At 44.9% G+C, this 20554-nt stretch overlaps 1 protein-coding gene across 4 annotated transcripts; it reads left to right on the top strand.

Moving 5' to 3' along the window:
- The first annotated feature begins 974 nt into the window (after positions 1–974).
- gigyf1a (GRB10 interacting GYF protein 1a) lies at positions 975–17055 on the top strand. Of its 4 annotated transcripts, none has more exons than XM_079184315.1 (25): positions 975–1196; positions 4996–5644; positions 5741–5804; positions 7035–7164; positions 7412–7507; positions 7671–7788; positions 8486–8594; positions 8937–9145; positions 10057–10295; positions 10466–10592; positions 10774–10965; positions 11631–11785; positions 11974–12139; positions 12298–12599; positions 13123–13229; positions 13346–13446; positions 13533–13606; positions 13829–13966; positions 14165–14380; positions 14490–14710; positions 14855–15012; positions 15194–15357; positions 15684–15728; positions 16185–16329; positions 16907–17055. In XM_079184315.1, the coding sequence occupies exons 3-25, from the start codon at positions 5770–5772 to the stop codon at positions 16972–16974; spliced, it is 3315 nt and encodes a 1104-aa protein (XP_079040441.1). In that variant the 5' UTR covers positions 975–1196; positions 4996–5644; positions 5741–5769; the 3' UTR covers positions 16975–17055. The 4 variants fall into 4 exon arrangements, with proteins under 4 accessions (XP_079040441.1, XP_079040440.1, XP_079040439.1 ...); XM_079184314.1 differs by having other exon boundaries at positions 10018–10295; positions 10469–10592; XM_079184313.1 differs by having other exon boundaries at positions 10018–10295.
- Positions 17056–20554: the final 3499 nt, after the last annotated feature.

Below are 20554 nucleotides of genomic sequence, written 5' to 3'. Positions count from 1 at the left end.
ATTATGTACCAATTTGTAATTTAATTGTACTATATATTGCCATTGCGCTTATTTACTGGTTTTCTCATTTACTATTTACTAAATGTTTAATTAAGTGTCACACTACCATTGATTTGGTTGTGATTTGTAGACTTGCCGTCTAGCGTTCAGGTAGTTTGATCCCATGCAGGTTCCAACATTTACAGTATGAATATTCATTTAATTAATCCCAGTCTGAACATCTGCAGATGCTACACACCCGAAATATAAAAAAATATACATATATATTTTGGCACATGTTCTAAATATTTTTCTCATCCACTTTCACCCCTTTGTTGAGGGCGTATGAACTATATTATTAGTTTAAATGTAGCTTTCATGCATGTTTACAATATTGTATCATTATAATATTGTGAAGAATGGTCCCATTTCAAAGGAGCAGGCGACGTGCATCTGTGCCAAATCACTCACCGTGTATTCATACACTGCCACTGTTAATCAACAGCGCCCTCTGCTGGATAAACCCCATACTGCCGTCCACAAAGTCTCGCACATGCTCAGTTCGACATTGCTACTCAACATGCTCTGCTAGTCATTCAGTTCACTTTGAAGGGTATTGATAGCTATTAACTCAAAATATATCAGTATGCATTTCAAGCATGACGCTATTGGCTGTGAAGTTCATGAAACAACTTTGTCTCAAGTTATTTTTTGTTATTCCTGCCTCGCGAATGTGTATTGAACTGGCTGTTTGTGCCTAAAACACAATCTTGTGCTAAAGTTGGCCTCGCTGCTCAGCTTACGGGCTGATTAAACGCATCATTAGACGCTCTGCATTTACAAAAATACCGTTGCAAAGTGTACTCTTAACAGTGTCCGGGCTGTTAAATAGGGGCGTGTTTACCCTGCTACAACATTGGTTAGCCGCTTGTCAATGTCCAGTCACGTGGTATCACACGGACGGCCATGTTTCCGAAACACAAACAACAAGAAGAGCAGCGACTAGGAGCCAGCAGACACATACTGATACGCAGCAGCGACCGTTGGAGGAGAGGGAAAAAAATAATAAATAAAATACAGAGCACGACTTTCTGAAAGTACGATTCTGTCGAATGAATACGTTTACAGTGTTTAAAGAGACCAATGCATACGATATATTGGCTGTAGACACGCCGTGCAGACAACCAGTCTGGTAACGTTAGCTATAAACAGTGAAGGTAAGCCACGGTTCCTCTTTGCAGCTTGTCTTCTAGCTAGCTGGCTAACGTGAGCTAACATGCTAACCTCGGCTCTAGCAGCTCGAATGGTTTGGTTTTATCTGTCGTGATGAATGCATTTGCACTAAGGCCCTTTAAGGTTAAAGCGCTGTTGTTTCTGCCATTGTGTTTTGTTTTGTTTACATCGCATTAGCCCTAGCTTTACACCGACAACGGAGTGGAGGTGGTCGTCCGCACATTGGCGGAGAAGGCCGGGGAGTCTGCTCTGAACACTCCGCCCCCTCCGCCATCATATCGGGTGTCATTTGAACCTCGGAGCCAAGGCCTTTACGATTCACGCATACCTTGTGCTAGGTTAGGTAGCCAGCTAGCCAGCCTATCTCTGTTATGCAACATAAATATGATATTGTGGGTTGCTTATACCGTTGTAGGGATACATTTATGTACTTTTACACACACGTAGATCTGCTGTAATGAGCTTGAAAGACGACCAACGTAACGATGTGCGCTGATGTAGCTCGCAAACACTCACGGTAGCTAACGTCAACTCGAGCAATTTTGTCAATACGTTAGCCATCTTTACGAGGAAACAATTGCGCGTTGTTGAGTGCGTTAAAGTTTGAATTGGTATACATTGAATGTCGGCTTCGTCGTCGCTTTTCAGTCGGGTTTCTCGCAGCTTAACATCGTTACCCCGCCACATTTGTGAGGAGCATAACAATTGCTAATGTCCTAATGCATAATAAATGTCATGTTCTGCAGGCGACGTTAATCTGCGTGACCTTGCTGGAGTTTCCTCGGTTCAAAGTTTGAGCTGGACACTAAAGGTTGCTCTTGTTGTGGTTGTGGTCCGCAGACCGGACGGAGTAAAGTTATTAAATACTTTGAAGCCATACTAACCGCATGCAGTCTACAGATGTTGATGTTCGAGTTAAATAGTCTTAATTGTTGCTGCTCTAGGCTGATATGTATTTTAAAATCAAGTGCCTTACAGTAACGTTAATCATAATGTGTCACAATGCTCACTACATTTCCAAACATTCCCTTTTAAGTATGATTACCAGCATTCAATAATTCCCCAGATGCGTAAAAGCATCAGTAGCCTAAAGAAGTTCATCAAACAGTTGTTGCATCCAGAGGTTTGAGGGAAATAGTACAATCCCATTTGGTGGCTTTTGTCCCAATATGTCTCCATAACAGTTATATATTGTAAGTTTCTATAGAGGTTGACACACACACACACACACAGGGCCAACTTCATCTCCAGCTGATACATTCAGAGTAAGATTAAACAGTTTGTACCCGCACTGCTGTCGGGTGTAAGGTGAAGCTGTCCACATCCAACTGTCTGTAGCCTTTAAACGTGTATATGTTTGTTTCTATATATTGTTAGTTATGGTAGTGAATATCTGTTGAGTTACACTGATGGTAGACTGTCAAAGTACTCTACTGTAATCATGTTGTACTCTATTTTTACGTACATCGTGTTAGCCGAGTGCAGTGAACGGCACAAGAGACTGTCCGCTTCATTCACAATAGCTTTCATGAATGAAATGACGTTGGTTTATATTGGATTTTAAAATACGTTGATGTAAATAGTGCACCTATAACGTGATGCTAACGAGCACAAAACTTGTAGCAAAAGCTTGTTTCACTTCGTACAACATATCAGCGGACTTTCCACAGGGGTGTGCAGTGTGCACAGTGCTAAAATAACCCGACTGATTCACCTCATAAGAGCACTGCAATATATAGAAAATATGCTCAATATGTTTTCACTTACAACCACAAACAGGGGCTTTTCTGTTGCGCATGCATCTCTGCATACGGTTGGTCGTTGGTTTGTGTAGAAGTACTGTACAACGCTCAGAGCCGTAGACAGTAAGCAGGCAAGAGGCCGCGTGTCGCAAACTGCGTTAAAAAACAACAACGCGTCTTAATCAGAAAATGCTCCATTCAGAATAAAACCCTAATTTGAAATATCCAAACAGAATATGTTGTTTATGTTGTTCAAATTTGGAATATTGTCATATTTGGAGTACCGGTGGATAATTAGCGTGCATGTTAACATAGTCTGTGTTACATGTGAGGGATTCCGAAATATTCACGTTTGTCTGATTTAGTTTTCTTTTTTAATCATCGTCATCATCCCGGGCGCCTGTCACTGCTCCCTGTGCACAGGGACGGGTCAAACGCAGAGACACAGTTCCCCTTAACAGGAGTTGAATGCCATTTCTTTTATAGTGATATTCAAGTTTTAGCTTGCTTCAAACATCCGATTCATAAAAAAAACAGCATATTTCTACATGATTTTGAATGCCGACTACAATCTAAACTGGTACTCGGATAGCATGGAAGCGCTAGGAGCTCGCACCACGCAGCTGTCCACAATCGTCATATCTGGACACATTAGAATATAAAGTTGAAATGTGTTCTGTAAATCGATCTGCATTTTTAATACAGCCAGAGATACTAAATACATACAAATGCATGAAATACACGTCTGTATAAACAGTAGACGAAATCACTGACCATCAAAACAATTCAGATCGTCTCGCTCTGTATAGCACCGTATCATCCAACCGGTTATTTTGATCAATTCAGAATGTGATTGTAATTGGGTACAGCTGATCAAATCTGCTTATTTAAGTCACCAGAATTGATGGTCCCCAATATTGATCGAAAGGACAAGGACATTAATGTGAACACATGCTTAGTTTGTTTTATGGCTGACTTAATGGTTCAGACTATTGTCTGATTCACTTATCGTGCCGGGTCGTGTTCATAAAGTTCTATCGCGCTCGTAACATCTTGCTCGATTGAAGGCAGTCTTAATTCAAATGCCTTTTTACCGATCGGCTCCTTAGATCAGCCTACAAAGCCCAGCAGCCTGGAACACATTGCTCTGAACAACTGCTTAAGCTGATGCTGGACTCGGGTGCTCGGGAAACATAATATCTGTGTCATTGCATACGACGGCACATCTTGACTTCAGCTTGTGGAGATCGGGGCCGGTCCGCTGGCCGCTCGTTTACAGAGCGGTGCTCCATGCGTCTGGAATGTGAAAACCAACGATCGTTGTGATGGCGAAAACAAATGTGTAGAGTAACGTCTCGGTTCAAAATGGCCTCATCTACCAATCGTAAACGTTGGTATAAGTGGTGAACGGTGGTAATAGCCAGACCCAGCTGAACGTCCGCCTCTATTAACATGTCTTAAAGCGACATTGGCGCGGTCACGTAAATGCAACCGCGAAGAAGTTTTAGGAATATGTTTGTGTCGCGCTAACCATCTGTGAGCATTAACCGTTGAATTGTGGCTGCCGTGACACTTCCGACTATCAACTATCCCCAAACAGCTGCCGGGTTTACAGCATCCCTGAAATCTACTCCCTGGATTTCTGGATGGAAAAATGTCCCGCGAGCAGCAGAAACACGGGGGCCATGATTGAGCGCTTCTCTAGAAATAGTTTGCTAGTTTCATTTATTCCGTGTGGGAAACACCACAGCGTGTTTTCTCCCAGCTGTAATGGGTCCATCGATCGGACTGCGCCGGTACCTTTCAGCGAGTCCGAGGCCTGCTGTGAAAATAGTGTGTGAAGGCTACGCTGTGGAAAATCAAATGACACTTGTTTTCCTCTCACAATACGGGCGGACTGCCAAGCTGTGAAGCTGCATCTTACCAACAGCTCATTTACTAAGTGTCCAGCTCTTAACGTTGTTCTTTCCACCTGTCTTTTAATGGTTTGATTTCTCTGATCTCCTCTCTCTCTCTCTCTCACACTCTGCTTGATTTTCAGTGGTGCAAAGGGAGGAGGACCGGAAATAAAGGAGTTACCTGGAGGGTCTCCGTCAATCCACATTTCAGTTGGAGCGAGAGGAAAGGGCACGGAGGGAGAGAGAGAGGGAGAAGAGAAAAGAGGAGTGCGAGTCGCGTCTGCTCTTGGCAGCTGTTCCAGCAGCCTGTTTCAGTGTTTCGGCCGTTGTTTCGTTCCTGCGTTTCTTTTTTGATGAATCGATTGATATTTTTAACTTTAATGTGAGATATATAACTGCTGAAAAAAAAAAAAAAAAAGGAAGAAAAAAAAAAGAAAACATTATTACTAGCAAGAGTGTTTTATTTTGTTCCATCGGTCATTTCCAAGGTTCTTTTTTTGTTTCTTTTTTTATGTTCATCAACCCTTTTCGGCTGTGAGTAGCAGGAGCTTCCACTCTCCAAACTGTAGTCGACCCCCCCCCCCCCCCTTCCTTATCTAGTTAGGACCCGATGACCTGGTATTCCTCAAGCACCTGAAACTGGCAGCTATTCTCTTTGTGTCTGTGTGTTTGGGGAGCTCTGTGACCACAGCTTAAGCACCACTCAGCCTTCTAGTCACCTAAGCCTAACTAAAGCCAGCCAGCCCGAGCCGGGTCCAGCCCAGTCCAGCCTGCTCCGATCATCTGGACAGGGTGAGGCAAATAAAGGCACATTTGCTCTTTTGTTAAAAAGTGTTTTTTTTTTTTTTCTTCAAGAATTTAAACCTTTCATTTGTCTTTCCTCTGCAGATACTCAGTTCTGTGTGGACGTGAGGAATATGACTGCTGAGACTCTTAACTTCGGCCCAGAATGGTAACTGATGGGCTTTCTCTGCATTATTTCAGCAAATGTTTGAAGTCGTACTGAATACGTGGAGAGGTATCTTAATAATGACTATTGGTTAAATAGTCGTGGTCGTTTCTCTTCATGAATAGAGGGATTTTTGGCATCACTGTAAGCGTTTGAAGATGTAATGAAGTTTTTAATGAAGTGTGTTATGACCGACTCAACTCAATATGTACCTAACTTGCTTGGTGTGAAGAAAATGGCAATTTGCCCTCGTGATGAGATACATTTTTCTGTAAAACTGACATTTTACAACGTCTTTATGACATCTTGTAAACCCAGTCGTTGGTCTTAGTAGTCAGTTTGGTAGCACTCCATCTCTTAACAGCCTGTGACTGCTGTGTGCATTCTTGGTGCAGTGCCAGCTTTGCACAATATTTCTCTCTTTACACATCTGCAGCTGCTTCCCTCTCGGTGGCCCTCCTCGCCCACTTTTATCCAGTGGCCGGTTCGAGTGCTCCCCACATGCAGCTGTCTGGCCGGCCATGTTTACACGTCTTTTTTAATGCCTGTTGGCGTGAGAAAATGATGTCGGACCATTTGAGGTTTTCTTGGCAGTAGCGCTGCGAGAGTGCGAGTCATTGTGGTCGAATTCACAGTGAAAACATTCTGCCTTCTGGATTTATGGAACCGTTATTAGGCCAACCGTCGCTCTATAGGAGCACAAAGGAGTGTGAATGTATAGATTTAAGTGTGGTTAGATTTCATGTTTTGTCTTGTTTGAGAGGAAGCAGAATAAGGTAGAAGTGGATGCAAACATATTTCTTAGTATCTCACCCACTGCCATGTTTTCTTATTATTCATATTAGTCACTGCACCACTTATTTTCACCCTCTCTGCTATGGCACCAACTGGTCTTTTATGATGCCTTCCTTTACCTCTTACCCCCCTCCTGCACATCTCTTGAGAGTTCCATGTGGTTTTGATGTGAGTCTGTGAGTCAATGACCTGTTTTGTCGAGCCACGTCAATGGAGCCATTGTTAAACAGCAGGCCTGCTCGCAATGGCTTTTTAAAATGAAATCTTGAGATTGGAAAGCTAATATCCCATCTGTGTTGAGCCAAGTGTATTCAGGGGGACCGTGGCAGTAGAATGGTTTCTGGATCGTATTAGATGTTCTCCCCATTTCGATGTACTTTGTGCCGACAGGGGAATTTACACCCTGTTATTTCTAAGACATTTTCCTTCCTCGCGCAGGCTCCGTGCACTGTCCAGTGGGGGGAGTGTGACTTCCCCCCCTCCTTCCCCCGCCATGCCAAAGTACAAGCTGGCCGAGTACCGCTACGGCCGAGAGGAGATGTTAGCACTTTATATCAAAGACAACAAGGTTGGTGGCAAAACTCTGCAAAAGTTTAGAATAACAAGAATCATCTTTAATGTTTAGCCATGTTGAGGAAGCCATCGGTGCTAAAAGCCATCGTGCACGTTCTCAACACGAGCATGCATATTGCTTTTAAACCTCCACTGACTTCCCTATCCTCACAAATCAAGACCTGTTTGGAGGTCAATTGCTTTTAGAAGTCATGAACAAAAACTGGTATTAAGATAGTTTGTGCCTGTTGTTGTTGTTTTAGGTCCCAGAGGACATGCAGGATAAGGAGTTTGCTGCTATTCTGCAAGATGAGCCCATGCAGCCACTGGCACTGGTGCCACTCACTGAGGAGGAGCAGGTCAGTCACAAACACACGGATACCTGCACACGTCGAGCCGCTTCAGCTCGCCGTGTGATATGTCGTAGCGAAAGCGAGCCGTTCTGTTGGCTAACAGATATGGCTCTGAGCTCACATTCCTCACATTCCTCCCTTTTGCTCTTTCCATTCTCTCTCTCTGCAGAGGAACTTCTCCATGTCCGTGAACAGTGTGGCTGTGCTGAGGCTCATGGGAAAAGGGGTGGGCGTGGCCGCCCCAGCTGGAGTGGTCCGAGGACGAGGGGCCACGCGAGGCGGTCGAGGTAAAAACTTCCCAGACGCCCATTAGAAGAGAAACTGCAACAAATATAGAACAGCATTGATTCGGCACGAAGTACACTCATGATAAATCCACAACCACTTATGCTGAAACTCACACGAGTCCACCAGCAACAGAAATGCTGCCCAAAACCCTTGGCTGGAACTACAATGGCTCTTATCCAGGCAAAGTAACAGTTTATTCAAGCCAACCACTGAAGTGTTTATTTCCCCCCCTTTTCTTCCACCATCTCGATGCAGCACACTTCCTCTCGGGCCTGTCTGCGTAGTCGTCCCTTTTGTCCAGCCACACCTGTCTAAAACGGCTGGGCTTATGAACTCACCTTGTGACTCGCACAGCACTCGGCGCACATGAATGGCCAACGTAAACACCAGCCGTCCGGTTCAGGAAAGCCAAGGAAACAGCTTGGAAGAGCGATGCTGTGTGGTTTTCATGATGCATGTGCTGGTGTTTGTTTCTGTCTGCACCTTGAAGCTTTATCGGCGCAAGACATTTTTGTTGATTTAACGTGTTTGTTGAATTACATTATAATGAAACGAGAGAGAGAGAGAGAGAGCACATTTGACTGCAGGGAATGAGTGACAGAATCCAGACTGTCTGATCACAAGTTCTCTATTCAGATGATGATGATATTAAATATAAACGCCTTCTTCTCCGTGTGTGTGTGTGTGTATGATCAGGACGAGGTCGTGGTGAAGGTGGATTCTACCAAAGAAGTATTGAAGAGCCGGAGGTGGGTTTCGGACGCGGCGTCCGAGAGATACACCGCAGCCAGAGCTGGGATGACCGGTAAGAAAGGCCGGGCACACGCTCCCTAAAGGTCCATGGCTCTGAGTTCTCCGCGGCGTAGTAACGGCAGATATCTTTACTGCTGAGAGAAGCTGTCATGTACTCAACTATCCTCTTTGCTATTTTTGCTTTTGTGGGATGATTCTTCACTTTTGCAGACCTCTCCTTGTATCTGCTGAGGCTGAACTAAAGTATCTGTGTATCATATATCTGAGCCAGTTGTTCTTTTTAAAGTGTGTGTATCAGTAGTGATGAGATGCAAGTTTTGGCTTTGTGTTCTTTGGCTTGTGTTCTTCTCTTTATCACTCAACTGATTCCTCTCTATGTCCCTCCTGTCCTCAGGGGCGAGCGCCGGTTTGAGAAGCCGCTGCGGCGGGAGGTGGGACGTCCCGGCTTTGAAGAGCCCGTAGGTCCCGTGGTCCCGGGGAGGAAGGAGTACACAAGGGCTGACAGCGATAACTGGCGCATCCTCCGGGAGGAGCAGGAGCAGCAGGAGGAGGAGGGGGCGGAGCCGGGCACCAACTGGAGACTGACTGGAGTCCGCAGGGATGGTAAGAGAAATACAAACTTTCATTTATTCACTGTAGTGCGGCCTCAAACTGCCTTGTTAGTGTGGAGAATGAAAGCTAAACAAAATATATATGTTTTCTCACGTCAGGTGGCTTAACAATTCATATGTTGGTTACTTGGCCACTTTATATTATATTATATATATATTATATTATATACTATATATTATATTATATACTTGGCCACTTTATATTAATAACAGCTTTAAACCACACGAGACAAATGACCTTTTTTTTGAATAAATCGCGTATTCCTGTATACAGGCCTCATTTCAGTCTGTGTAAACTATCAAAAAGTCTAAATGTTAAAATCCTTTTACTTTGTTATAGTCGCCTATTGTGTTTTTTTCTTCATTCAAAATTCTAATGATAAGGAAATAAAAGATTTCAATCTGTGTAACAACCCAATGTGTTACCTTTTGGTTTAAGCTGTGAAAGCTGATGAGATGAATGTCCTGGGTAGAAGACAATGATTTATGTTACTCCTCACTGCCATCAGGGCTAAATTGGGATGATGTGTGCAGCAGATTTCACTTAAATAGTAGCTGTAGTGACATCTAGTGGCAGTGAAGTTAATCCTTAGTGACACAATCCAGCTTTAGCTGAAACAGAGCTGCACTTAAACGCCTTCACAGCTTCTGAGGACAGTCGGGTCAAAAGACCACATGGCCTTATTCTAAAGCTCTTCTTAGACTCTAGACAGGAAGTGAGATATAAGATCCCAACACAACCACGTGATTGGCCAAGCTACTGCTGTAACTTGGCGATGTGTTTCTCTGGAAACCTTGTTCTGTACCTTTTTTATTTTTTTGTTTTTGTAGCAGGAACTTACCTCTTTATATTTTTGACTCCAGTCCAGTTTGACACTGATGGCGGCCCATTCCTTTTGGCAGATGGTGGTCCTCGCTCAGCAGGCTGGCGGGACCATACCGGTCCAGGTGAGAGTCGTCGGAGGAAGTTTGATTTTGATTTCCGGGACTCGGATGGCCATGGTGGTGGTGGTGGTGGCCGCCGTCGTGCAGGCAGTGAGGGACTGGAGGACGACAGGGACGGCCTGCCCGAGTGGTGTACAGACGATGAGGACGGGGAGATGGGCACGTTTGACTCCTCTGGAGCTTTCATGACAATGAAGGTCGGTTTTTCATTTATTTTCAGCCCCATGTCTTATAAACATATTCACAATTCGGTTTTATACAAAAAAAGTGTTTAGAAAACAGGGACATCTTGTATTTCTTATACAGTCAGTCCCACTATTTGTTACACTCCTTCATTGCCACTGTTTCTTCTGGACTTTTCTGTCAGAAGGGGGGGAAGGATACAATCCTGGAGGAGGAGTTTGAGTTTAAGGGCATCGAGGAGGAGGAGGAGGAAGAGGAGGAGAGCTTCGCTGACATGGAGAGGAACGGTGCTGAAGGAGACAAAGACAAGGGTGAGGAATGATTTTTGGAATATGTAGGCTTTTCTATGCCAGCCTGTTGTTTCACTGACCCTGTCCTGAATGTGCAAAACACCTAATCGTCTGCACCTTGTTCGGTTGATCACAGGCCTGGGAGGAATTCATTATTAATGATTGTGGCCTCTTCCCTCTTTCCTCCACTCTCTCCTCACAGAGAGTAAAGAAGCTGGCTCAGCTGTAGGGGATTGCGAGACAAAGCGAGCATCTCCCTCCTCGTCTCCTCCCGCTCTCCAACACTGTTCCCCTCCGTGCCTGGAGCCTCGGCCCAGCAACGCTGGCCCAATGATGGACATCCTTCAGATGAACAACATCCACTCCGTCAAGGCCAGCAGCATGTCCAGTGAAGGTACGCTTTATTGCAACGACATAAAGATATATTTAGTTAGCAGCGTTATTATGCATCTTATTTATGTATTTAGGAAAAATGTCTTTTCTTTTTTTTCTAGAGGCGTATGTATTGTACTCGTACGTTAACCATGATGTATTATAAAAAGTTGTTGTATTAAACATGTTACGGTTTCATCTGTGAAACAGCCACATTGACACAATGTTGATTTAACTACTGAAAAGTAGTTAAAAGTACAGCAGGTGTACACATTTCTTTGGTCCGTGGATCAGTTTGAGAAAGTGAAAGGGAGGAGTGAATGCCATAAAAACATTGGCAGGAACCCGTTCTTAAGTTGAAAATGTTTTCTTAACCCTGAAATCTTTCTGGAAGCCCTGAAGCAACCAATACGGTTTCAAAGAGTTAACTTCCAGACCATCACGATCCCAACATTGAGCTATTCATACAGGTTAGAAGTGTTGGGAGTCCTGGCTCTGTAACTTCAGAGCTTTTGGGGGGAGGGATTCAGCCGCGTTGATATTTTGGTTTGATACACAATATGTTTAGCCCCAGTCATTTAATATCTTGTTTACTGAACCCGCTGTTCCTGCTGTATCAGATGCAGAACCAGTAGGTGGCTCTACGCTCCCACCACATCCTAACGCTTCTTTTTGTTTTTGTGTCAGACATGGCCACGGTAATGGGCTCCAAGGTCCAGCTGAGCCTCGGCGCCCCCACCTCCTCCGGTCTGCCTCCCCCACCCCCTTGCTCTGCTGCTCCTTTTCTCCCTCCACCTGGCGGAGACATGGAGGACGATGAGGGCATGAAGCACCTGCAGCAGGTAGGAACAACAGAAGGCACAGTCCAAGACGCTGTCTCAAGCGCAGTTAACGCTAATCAACTAGATTATTGTGCTGCAGAATATTCAGGAGTCATTATGTAGAATCATCAATGAAATGTATCCATATTCATTCGATTCAAAAAGGTCAATCCATGTGTTGGTGTAATGTCATGCCTGTGTGTGCATAGGAGGCGGAAAAGATGGTGGCATCACTGCAGGACACTTCTTTGGAGGAGGAGTGTTTCACCCAGGCTCTGCAGCAGCAGGAGAGCAGGAACACAGCCGCCGCTCTGCCGCTGTCACATGAAGCTGCCATGAAGTGGTTCTACAAGGACCCCCAGGGAGAGATCCAGGGTACACTCGCACACTCGTACAGCCAAGCGTGGCATGTCGATGCGTTAATATTGATATTGTCTGAACTAATTGAAAGGAGGTACACAAAGTCGGTTACACGGCGACAGGGTTTGCTTTGTCAGCTCATCTCTTTCTCTCTCTGTCCGACCCGCTGCCAGGTCCCTTCACCACCGTGGAGATGTGCGAGTGGTTCCAGGCCGGCTACTTCACCATGACCCTGCTCGTGAAGCGGGGCTGCGACGAGGGCTTCCAGCCCCTGGGCGACGTCATCAAGATGTGGGGCCGCGTGCCCTTCGCCCCGGGGCCCTCCCCGCCGCCGCTGCTGGTGAGACAGCCACCACCGACGCAGCGCTCGCAGTCCACCCGGGGTTCCTCCGGGACTGTGAGTCAGAGCTCAGCCAACGTGGACGATGGGGAGGCGAGGATGCAGAGGAGAGGGAAGATTGATAGACAGGTTACGGTAAAACACCCGATGATTCCTTCAAATTCCGCTTTAACTTGAGAGAGATTTGTGAAATTCCCACCCACGTGGTTTTAAGACTTGTCATTGTATCTGTGTTACAGCCAGTATCTTCCTTCCCTTCTGTAGGAAGTGGTAAAAGGATATGCATATTCAAACCACAGTCACATAACCACATTACGCAGTGGCCTGCAGTAAAATCCTTGTTTGCATGTAAGCTTCAAATTAACGGAGCAGCACAGGGCGGCCTCCATACCAGCATTTAATGCTGTAATATTACTCTACAGATACTGTCACGTGTTCTCCTGATTACCTATGAACGTGGCACAGGCGATCAGATTTGTTTGTGCATCTTTGACTGCATGTTACTTTTTAAAAATCATATTTAAGATATGCACAAAATCTGTATTCTGAAGACACCCAGACTAGTTTGTAAAGCACAGTCTGTGGTTGTAATGAATGGATTATACCTCTTTATATGGATATTTATGTTTTATTGACTGGTCATTGTCATTTTTTTCAGGGAGACCAGGACCGCCTGAAAAAGCAACAGGAGCTGGCAGCAGCAGCTCTTTATCAGCAGCTCCAACAGCAGCAGCAACAGCAGCAGCTATTCCAGCTCATTAATAGGTAGGAATATAAGGAGGGGGGGGGGGGCATTTTGGTTGGGTCCCAGTTTCTGTCATTTCACTTTTTTATAATTTGGCCTTTTCTTTCAGTGTTTGACTTTGCTTTGTATGCTCCAGGTGCAGTGAGCAGGGTATGATGCCTTCGATGAACAGGTCGATGTCAGTGCCAGATACAGGGTCCATGTGGGACATGCATACCTCAGCTTCACAGCCATCCGGTACGTTCCAGACTGCGACCTGGTTGTGAACCGCAACACGTGTACCCCAAGTTTTGCTAAATGAATCCAACTTTCTTTCCATGTAGGCGGTGAAGCCAGTCTTTGGGACATAACAATGAATCCTTCTACTCAGGGTCCCACTCTCGAACAGCTTCAAAAGGTGCGTTCGTCTGTGAGCTGTTCAGCCATACAACGCTAATTCACACCTACGTTCTCTGGGTTTCTTGTTTCTTTATGTATATGTTGTGCGCGGTCAGTCATCAGTTGTATCTCACTGTCCTCACTTTCAAGAGTTAAAAACCTTCAATTGAAAGCTCTCTTTTTTGTTGCGTATCTTAATCTGTGCCTTTTACTCGTTTGACTCCCGATGTTTTCCCTTCAGCTCCAGCAGGAGAGGCGAGACGCTGAACTCAGGGCGAAGCGGGAAGAGGAGGAGCAGCGTAAGAGGAGGGAGGAGAAGAGGAGGTTACAGGAGGAGCAGAAGAGGAGGGAGGAGGAGGAGCTCTTCAGACGCAAGCAGGTGAGTTGAAGGAATGACATATTTCCCTTATCACTGTCTGTTGCCTTGGGCTACAAATATTCAGACTGTTATTTCCGATAAATGTTTAACCTTTTACGTCACAGGAAGATGAAATGCAATAAGAATGGCTTTAAGTGCTGTTGATGGAGTTATACATTTCCTCTTTTAAAGTGTTTTCCTCGTCTGTTCTTCCTGTAGTGTCGTCAGCAGCAGGAACTGATCATGAAGTTGCTCCAGCAGACCCCCCAGCAGCAGGGTCCTGGGGCAAGCGGCTCAGGCTGGAGCGGGTCTCCCTCCTCTGGGCTATCCAAGTCCGGGAAGCCCCCGGCTCTGGCTCTGCTGGAAATGCAGCAGGAGGCCGAGAGGCTGCTGAAGCAGCAGCAGCAACAGAGAGCGCAGCAGCAGAGAGACCGCGTGAGTAAATTCAACGCTTCGAAAGTTTCAAGCAGAGAGTCCATTGTAGGGGAATGCAAATAGAAAATAAAATGTTTCCTCGTCTCAATGATTTCTCTTATCTTTCCAGCACTCCGGCATGTCGATGGGGAGCTCCTCCATGGGATCGCAGTGGGCGGATGGAGTTGGCATGTGGGGCGGTCCTGGAGGTATGGAGGGTAAGAGTAGCAGCGTGAGCTCTTCGGGCAGCATGGGCATGTGGGACGAGGCTGTGAAGAACCAGTCCGGCCTCCGCGGCAACAGCAACAACAACATGGGCTTGAAGAACAGCCGCAGCAGCCCTTCACTCAGGTACAAAGACCATGCAGATTGAATACACACTGCTAAAAAATACTGTGCACTTTTCCACGCCTACCGTGGCAGATGGTACTGTATTTTGTCATGTTTTGTACGACGAACGTCGTTAAGATGCACTGAACCCTACGTCCTCTGCAGTGAGCAGTACATGATGCGTCGAAAGCGGACAGAGGAGGAGGAGAAGCTGCTGAAGCTGCTGCAGGGCATGAAGCCTCAGGACGGCTTCACTACCTGGTGTGAACAGATGCTGCACGCTCTCAACACCTCTGCCAACAACTCTTCCTCTTCTCTGGATGGTAGGCTTTTATGTAGTTAGCAACGGCACGGGTGAGGAAAACTCACCCTAAACTTAGATGGGTGATTGCTATGTGCATACAACTCATTTTAGTATTTATGGACCGAAAAGGTCTTCTAAGTAAACACATTTCAACACGTGTTCAGCATTGATAATCATTTCATCTGTATGTCCTTATTAAGTTGCCACAATTGTGGCGTACCTGAAGGAGGTGGAGTCTCCCTATGCAGTACTGGACTTCATCCGGTCCTACCTAGGGGACACAGTGGAAGCCAAAGAGTTCGCCAAACAGTTTCTGGAGCGACGTGCCAAACAGAAAGCCAACCAACAGAGACAGCAGCAGCAGGTAAAATGAGAACCGCATGTGTCAAAAACATAACCTGTTGGCTAAGTTCTCATTTTCTGCCCGGAGATACAAATGATATCAATGCAAAAATATCTTGAACTAGAACGGGCTGAATACCTGGTACATTTTGAGTGACACATCTGGGACATGGTTCCTGTTGTACTGGCTATCAAGAAAAGAGCATGTGCATAATTGTGAATGTTTAAATATGAAGGTCAGGTTTAAAACTACCAATGACCGGCTATGTGGAATAAAATGGAGGAGGCTCTGAAGTGTGCTATTTAAATTTATAAATCATTCCTCTTCCCCCTCTTTATGAATCCCAGTTATCAAAGGAAGTGGCTGGATTGAACATGAACTTCCCTCTGCAGGTAAATGCAGATATGCTTTTGTACTGTACATGCAATCATTGATGGAGCTGAGTTCTTGTGATTGTGTCTTATTATGTCTCCCGCTGCTATTTGACAATTATCAACTGGTTGATGAATATCAAAACCTGGGCCGACAACCGTAAATGTGTAAACACAAAGTCCACGTTTTGGACGTCATTCATGGGAAAACGAGGTCCGTCAAAGAGAACTGGGAGAACTGTCAATATGCACACATGCCAACAAGACATCATCACCGTCTAAGTTACTAGACTCCATTTACAGTCAGCGGTAAACATAAAAGCAATAGCAGTTACTGAAGGCTATGACAAGAAAGGGCATTTATTTCCTCACGAAGGGATTCGTGGATTGAAAATATGGTACAAAATGGATTCTCACAGCTTTGTGGGGCCGTTGAGAATGTCCTGACTTTTCTTTTTCTTTTCTAATTGTTTTCAGGACTCGATGCGAGGAATGAATCCAAGCACCCTGCAGTCCATGTTTCAAGCCAACCACATGGGCAAAGCTGGCCTCTACGACAACCAGGGGGGGAAGATGAAGAAGAAACAGCCCATGATGCTGCACTCTGACCCCAGCATCTTAGGTACGTGACCTCACCAGCATTTTATATTGCTTCCTTTTGGTTTCAGTCAGAATCCACTCCAGGTGGTGAGCAGGGCGTGCTCGTAGGGTCGGCTTATGTCTGAGCTTTATTTATGTCCCCATGAGCTGTTAGGAGCGTAAACCCGAGGATGGGATATGGCTCGCTGCTGGTAGACGTAAACCGGTGGCCAAAACAAACGTGATATCGCTAAGAATGTATCGCGTCATCTTTAGTTTCAGCCTTCTTATTCTGTAGAGGGAAAAGAGACTGTGCTGATTTAAACATTGAAATCGGTACACTCATTTTGAACCCATGCACGTTACCTCACGGGCTTGGATGTGACCGCTATCTACGTTTATCTACGATTATTAATCAACATAAATGTAATTTGTATGGGTTGTAATGAGTTCTGCTTCTGCTTTTCTAGAACTGATGTTTCTTCTTGTCACATTATTTCTGGCTTGTATCTTTGTTACCCGCTTTGCCAGCCTTTCTAACTCCCCCATGTCCCGTCCTCCTCTGATCTTACTCTGCTCTCTCCGTCTCTCTCCCACCACCCCCACCACCGTCCCTGCAGGGTACTCATTCCACAACGCGGGCGAGTGTCTGAGCCTGAATGAGATGGAGATGGTGGAGGATTACTGATGTGACGCAGCGCAGCAGCAATAGCTACCTGAGGCCTTCTGTCTTTTAATCAGACAAACCTGATGACGAATGTGCACTGCTGGGGGAACCGTGGGGGGGAGGGGCGGGGGTGGGGGGGTGATAGGAAGGGAGCGAGCGTGAGGGGAGGTGCAGGGTGGGGGCGCCTGGATCTGCGCCCTCCCACTCTTTCCTTCCCTCTGGCAAGAAAAGAAAAAAAGGGCTCCCTGCTGCACCAGTTGATCACTTGAGCAGGGGAGGGGGGGGGGGGTGATGTTAAAAAGGAAGATGGGTATCCTCTGGCACTCAAAAGATTAAGCACCTTATACTGAACTAATGCACTTTATTGAGATGGGATTTGAATAGTTATTTTTTTTTTTTTTCATGTGTGTGAATGCGAGTGTGTTGGTAATCCGTGCGCATACGGTGTGTGTACACACACACTTACCTGCGTGCGTCAGAACTGGAAGGGGGGGGGGGGCGGTGAAGCCGGCGGCGGGGTGAATGGTCGGGCTGTTAGGTTTTCAAAGTCAGGGGGACCTTTAGTTGAAACCTTATCAGAGAGCAAATCCTTTCTCGAAAGACAAACACTGTTGATATTTCTCTTGTTTAGCATTTTTTTTACATTTATATAAAAAGTTAAAGCTATTGAAAAATGGATTATAAAAAAACTTGAAGATTTGCACTTGCCTAAAAAAAGAATAACAAAAACAACAAAAAAAATCAAACAAATGGGGTTAGTTCTAGAAGTGAATATGTGTGTGAATGTGTGCGCGTGACAGTGAGAGCGACTGATGTGTGACGGTTGGTTTGTGTCAGTAATATACCAGTCTGCACAAGTTTCTGTTTTATTTCTTCATTCTTTTGTTGCTTACCAAGATGTATGAAACATAAGAGGCCATTTTTGTCTTTTTTTTTTTTTTTTGTTCAGATGGTAATTTTGTATTCTCATGTTAAGAAGTGTGTCCCTTCTCCAAACAGGGACTTGATCTGTATGTCTTGAGAGAGAATGAATGAATGAATGAGAGAGAGAGAGAGAGAGAGAGAGAGAGGGCAATTGCACAACACATCCTTTCTCTCACCAGCTCTTCATCCCCAGATAGACGAAATAGAAATGCATACATTTGTAAATGTTGGCTTTGCGCTCATCACGTGATGACCACCACTAGTTGATCTCCCTTAGCCTCTCCCCATGGGGAGCTGCCTCTAGACCTGTGAGGACTAGCAGGCAGGGCGAATCATGAGGGACATTACTGTGTGTGCATCAGAATGAGACTTCGTGTGTGTGTGTGTGTGTGTGTGTGTGTGAGAGAGCGCGTGCATGTTCATTTTCTGTTCATAGAAATGAGTTAAGACTACAGGTACTCATTTTTGGAATACATGTGCTGTTTTTGTATGTGTATGAATGCACATTTGTGCCTAAGAACTTGGATCGGGTGCGTGGCCATTGAGACATTAACTCTTTTTTGAGAGCGAGTGTGATGTGCGTCAGTGCTCAGCACAGTGTATGTAAAGTCTGTCAGTTTATATATGGTAAATATTTCTAGTTCAGTCTAGGGGTGATCCAGTCTGTCGTCCTGGGGTGTGATCACGTTGCCTTTTGTCAGCTCTCGAACTTGTGAATGAAAGGCGTCGAGTTGCTGACTCTGAAAAAAATACAAAACAGCATCTTAATGTGCGAGTGCACAGAACGGTGCATGAAATGTTAGCATATTGTGTTACTTATTCGTTGTTGCAATTTGATAATGACGAGTTTTCTTTTTTTAATGAAAAATATATATGAATATATACATTATATACAAAGTTTAAAAAGTATTTGGACTAAGATAATGAGCACTTGGGGCTGCTATTTTTTGTTGTGTTTTAATTTTTTTTTGTTTCCTTAATTTTTGTTTCATTTTTGTTTCATTATCGCCATGTGAAGTGTGTGTATTACTTCTTAAGAAAATATTGAATGTATTCCAAAAAAAATGACAAGAAACCCGTGCTGATACCAGAATTTTATTTTATTTTTTCCTCAGAAGATTTCAAAAATGGAAACAAAATACAAAAAAGCTTCAAAGAATTTAGCGAGAACTTTTCTTTTTTTTTTTAACATTTACACAGTGAAGAAGAAGAAGAAGAAGAAGAAAAAGAGAGAAAAGAGCTCGGGATGGATACAGTTGAACACACTGCCTCTACAATCCTGGTCGTACAAATAGGGACTAAGAATTCAAAGAAAGGACTCTTTCTATTCCATACTGGAGCTTTGGTTGTTTACAAACCACAAGGATTTCTGTGGGTGCAGTTTTTATTTTCATTTCTCCCCCCCCCACCCCCCACATAAGATGGGTGGGGTTTGCAAGTGCGCTTCTGCCATATGGACATTGAGTGGTTTATTTTATTTTTTTTGAGGAAGAGTGGCAGGTATCACAAAAACATGGACAAGATCCTCTAACTGGGCCTTTTGTGTGTGTGTGTGTGGTTGTGGATCCTGAGACTTGATGATCAACCCGCGGAGCGGAGGCGGGAAAATCAAGGACGGGCTCCGTTTTTGTGGAGAATGGAGTGCAGGGCTGCATAAGCCTAGAGGGAACTGAGAGGGCGAGACGAGGGACGCCTGGTTAGTGCGCTCGTCTTCACCCCAAACCCTCATGAGCACTCACACCCTGCCCACTCACCAACTCACCTATGCACTTTTGTTCATTCAAGCTGTGAGGTACCATTTTGGGGGATGGGAGCACAAATTACAACAGGAGGATTGCGACGACTTTGACAAAGTCACTGAAAAAGATATTCCCAAACTGAAATAAGAGACTCGAGAAGCACGTCTTCTCCCACCTCCTGTGTGTATATAACCATATTTTTGTATTATCTTTCACAGCAGAAAGAAAATTTGCAAATGGATGAAGGAAAATTCATGAGACGTTGACTATATGGAGTGAATGTTCCTCAAGAAAACCAATCTTTTTGACTATAGTTTGAGATAGACGCGCTGTGAGTTTCCCTTAGTTTGCCAGTAACCCTGAAATAATCGGGGAAGGAAGGGAGAATTTCAAAAAAAAAGAAGACATTGACTGAGGTGTTGGACATGCTACAATGGCTCCAAGACTGACAGCGTTATCAAAATGGATGCTGCGGCCGCCACAAAGAGCCCCGCAAAGAGTGCTTTTTCAACAGGCACCGTGAAGAGGCAGACGTGGGTTTGAAGAGCTTTTGGCAAGGAGGCTTCCACTTCCTCTCCCAACCCGATGACTGCCTCGAGTGACTGCAGGAGGGAAACGCTTTGGCAATGGTAAGGTATTCTTCTTGGCACTTTTGGGCTGAGAACTTTTCATTTGATCCGTTGACTCCTGGTTAACCATGTGGCACTCTGTTTCTAAGTGGTTTGGAGAGTGTAGTGAGTGTTTTCTTTCTGTCTTCTCACAGGAGTCTGGCTGTGCTTTATTTGCTGCCCTCTGCAAGGAGGATCTAATCTACAGCCAACCCATGAACCAGTTGACCCTTGACCTATCATTTGAACTTTTAAACCCTAAGAAACTTTTCTGTCTCGACGTCGGCATTATCAGTTGGACAGTTACCAGGTGAAGTTCCAGGTTTAGCA

Source organism: Pholis gunnellus (genome assembly GCF_910591455.1).
Source record: "Pholis gunnellus genome assembly, chromosome: 23".
Classification (NCBI taxonomy): Eukaryota; Metazoa; Chordata; class Actinopteri; order Perciformes; family Pholidae; genus Pholis; species Pholis gunnellus.
The sequence above is the reverse complement of the archived record's forward strand: the minus strand, read 5'-3'. Positions and strand labels throughout refer to the sequence as shown.

Coding starts and splice junctions, on each gene's coding strand:
- gigyf1a (XM_079184313.1), top strand. CDS start 5,770: ATGACTGCTGAGACTCTTAACTTCGGCCCAGAATG. Junction 8,595..8,936: donor AGCCAGAGCTGGGATGACCG/GTAAGAAAGGCC, acceptor TCCTGTCCTCAG/GGGCGAGCGCCGGTTTGAGA. Junction 13,230..13,345: donor CTATTCCAGCTCATTAATAG/GTAGGAATATAA, acceptor TGTATGCTCCAG/GTGCAGTGAGCAGGGTATGA.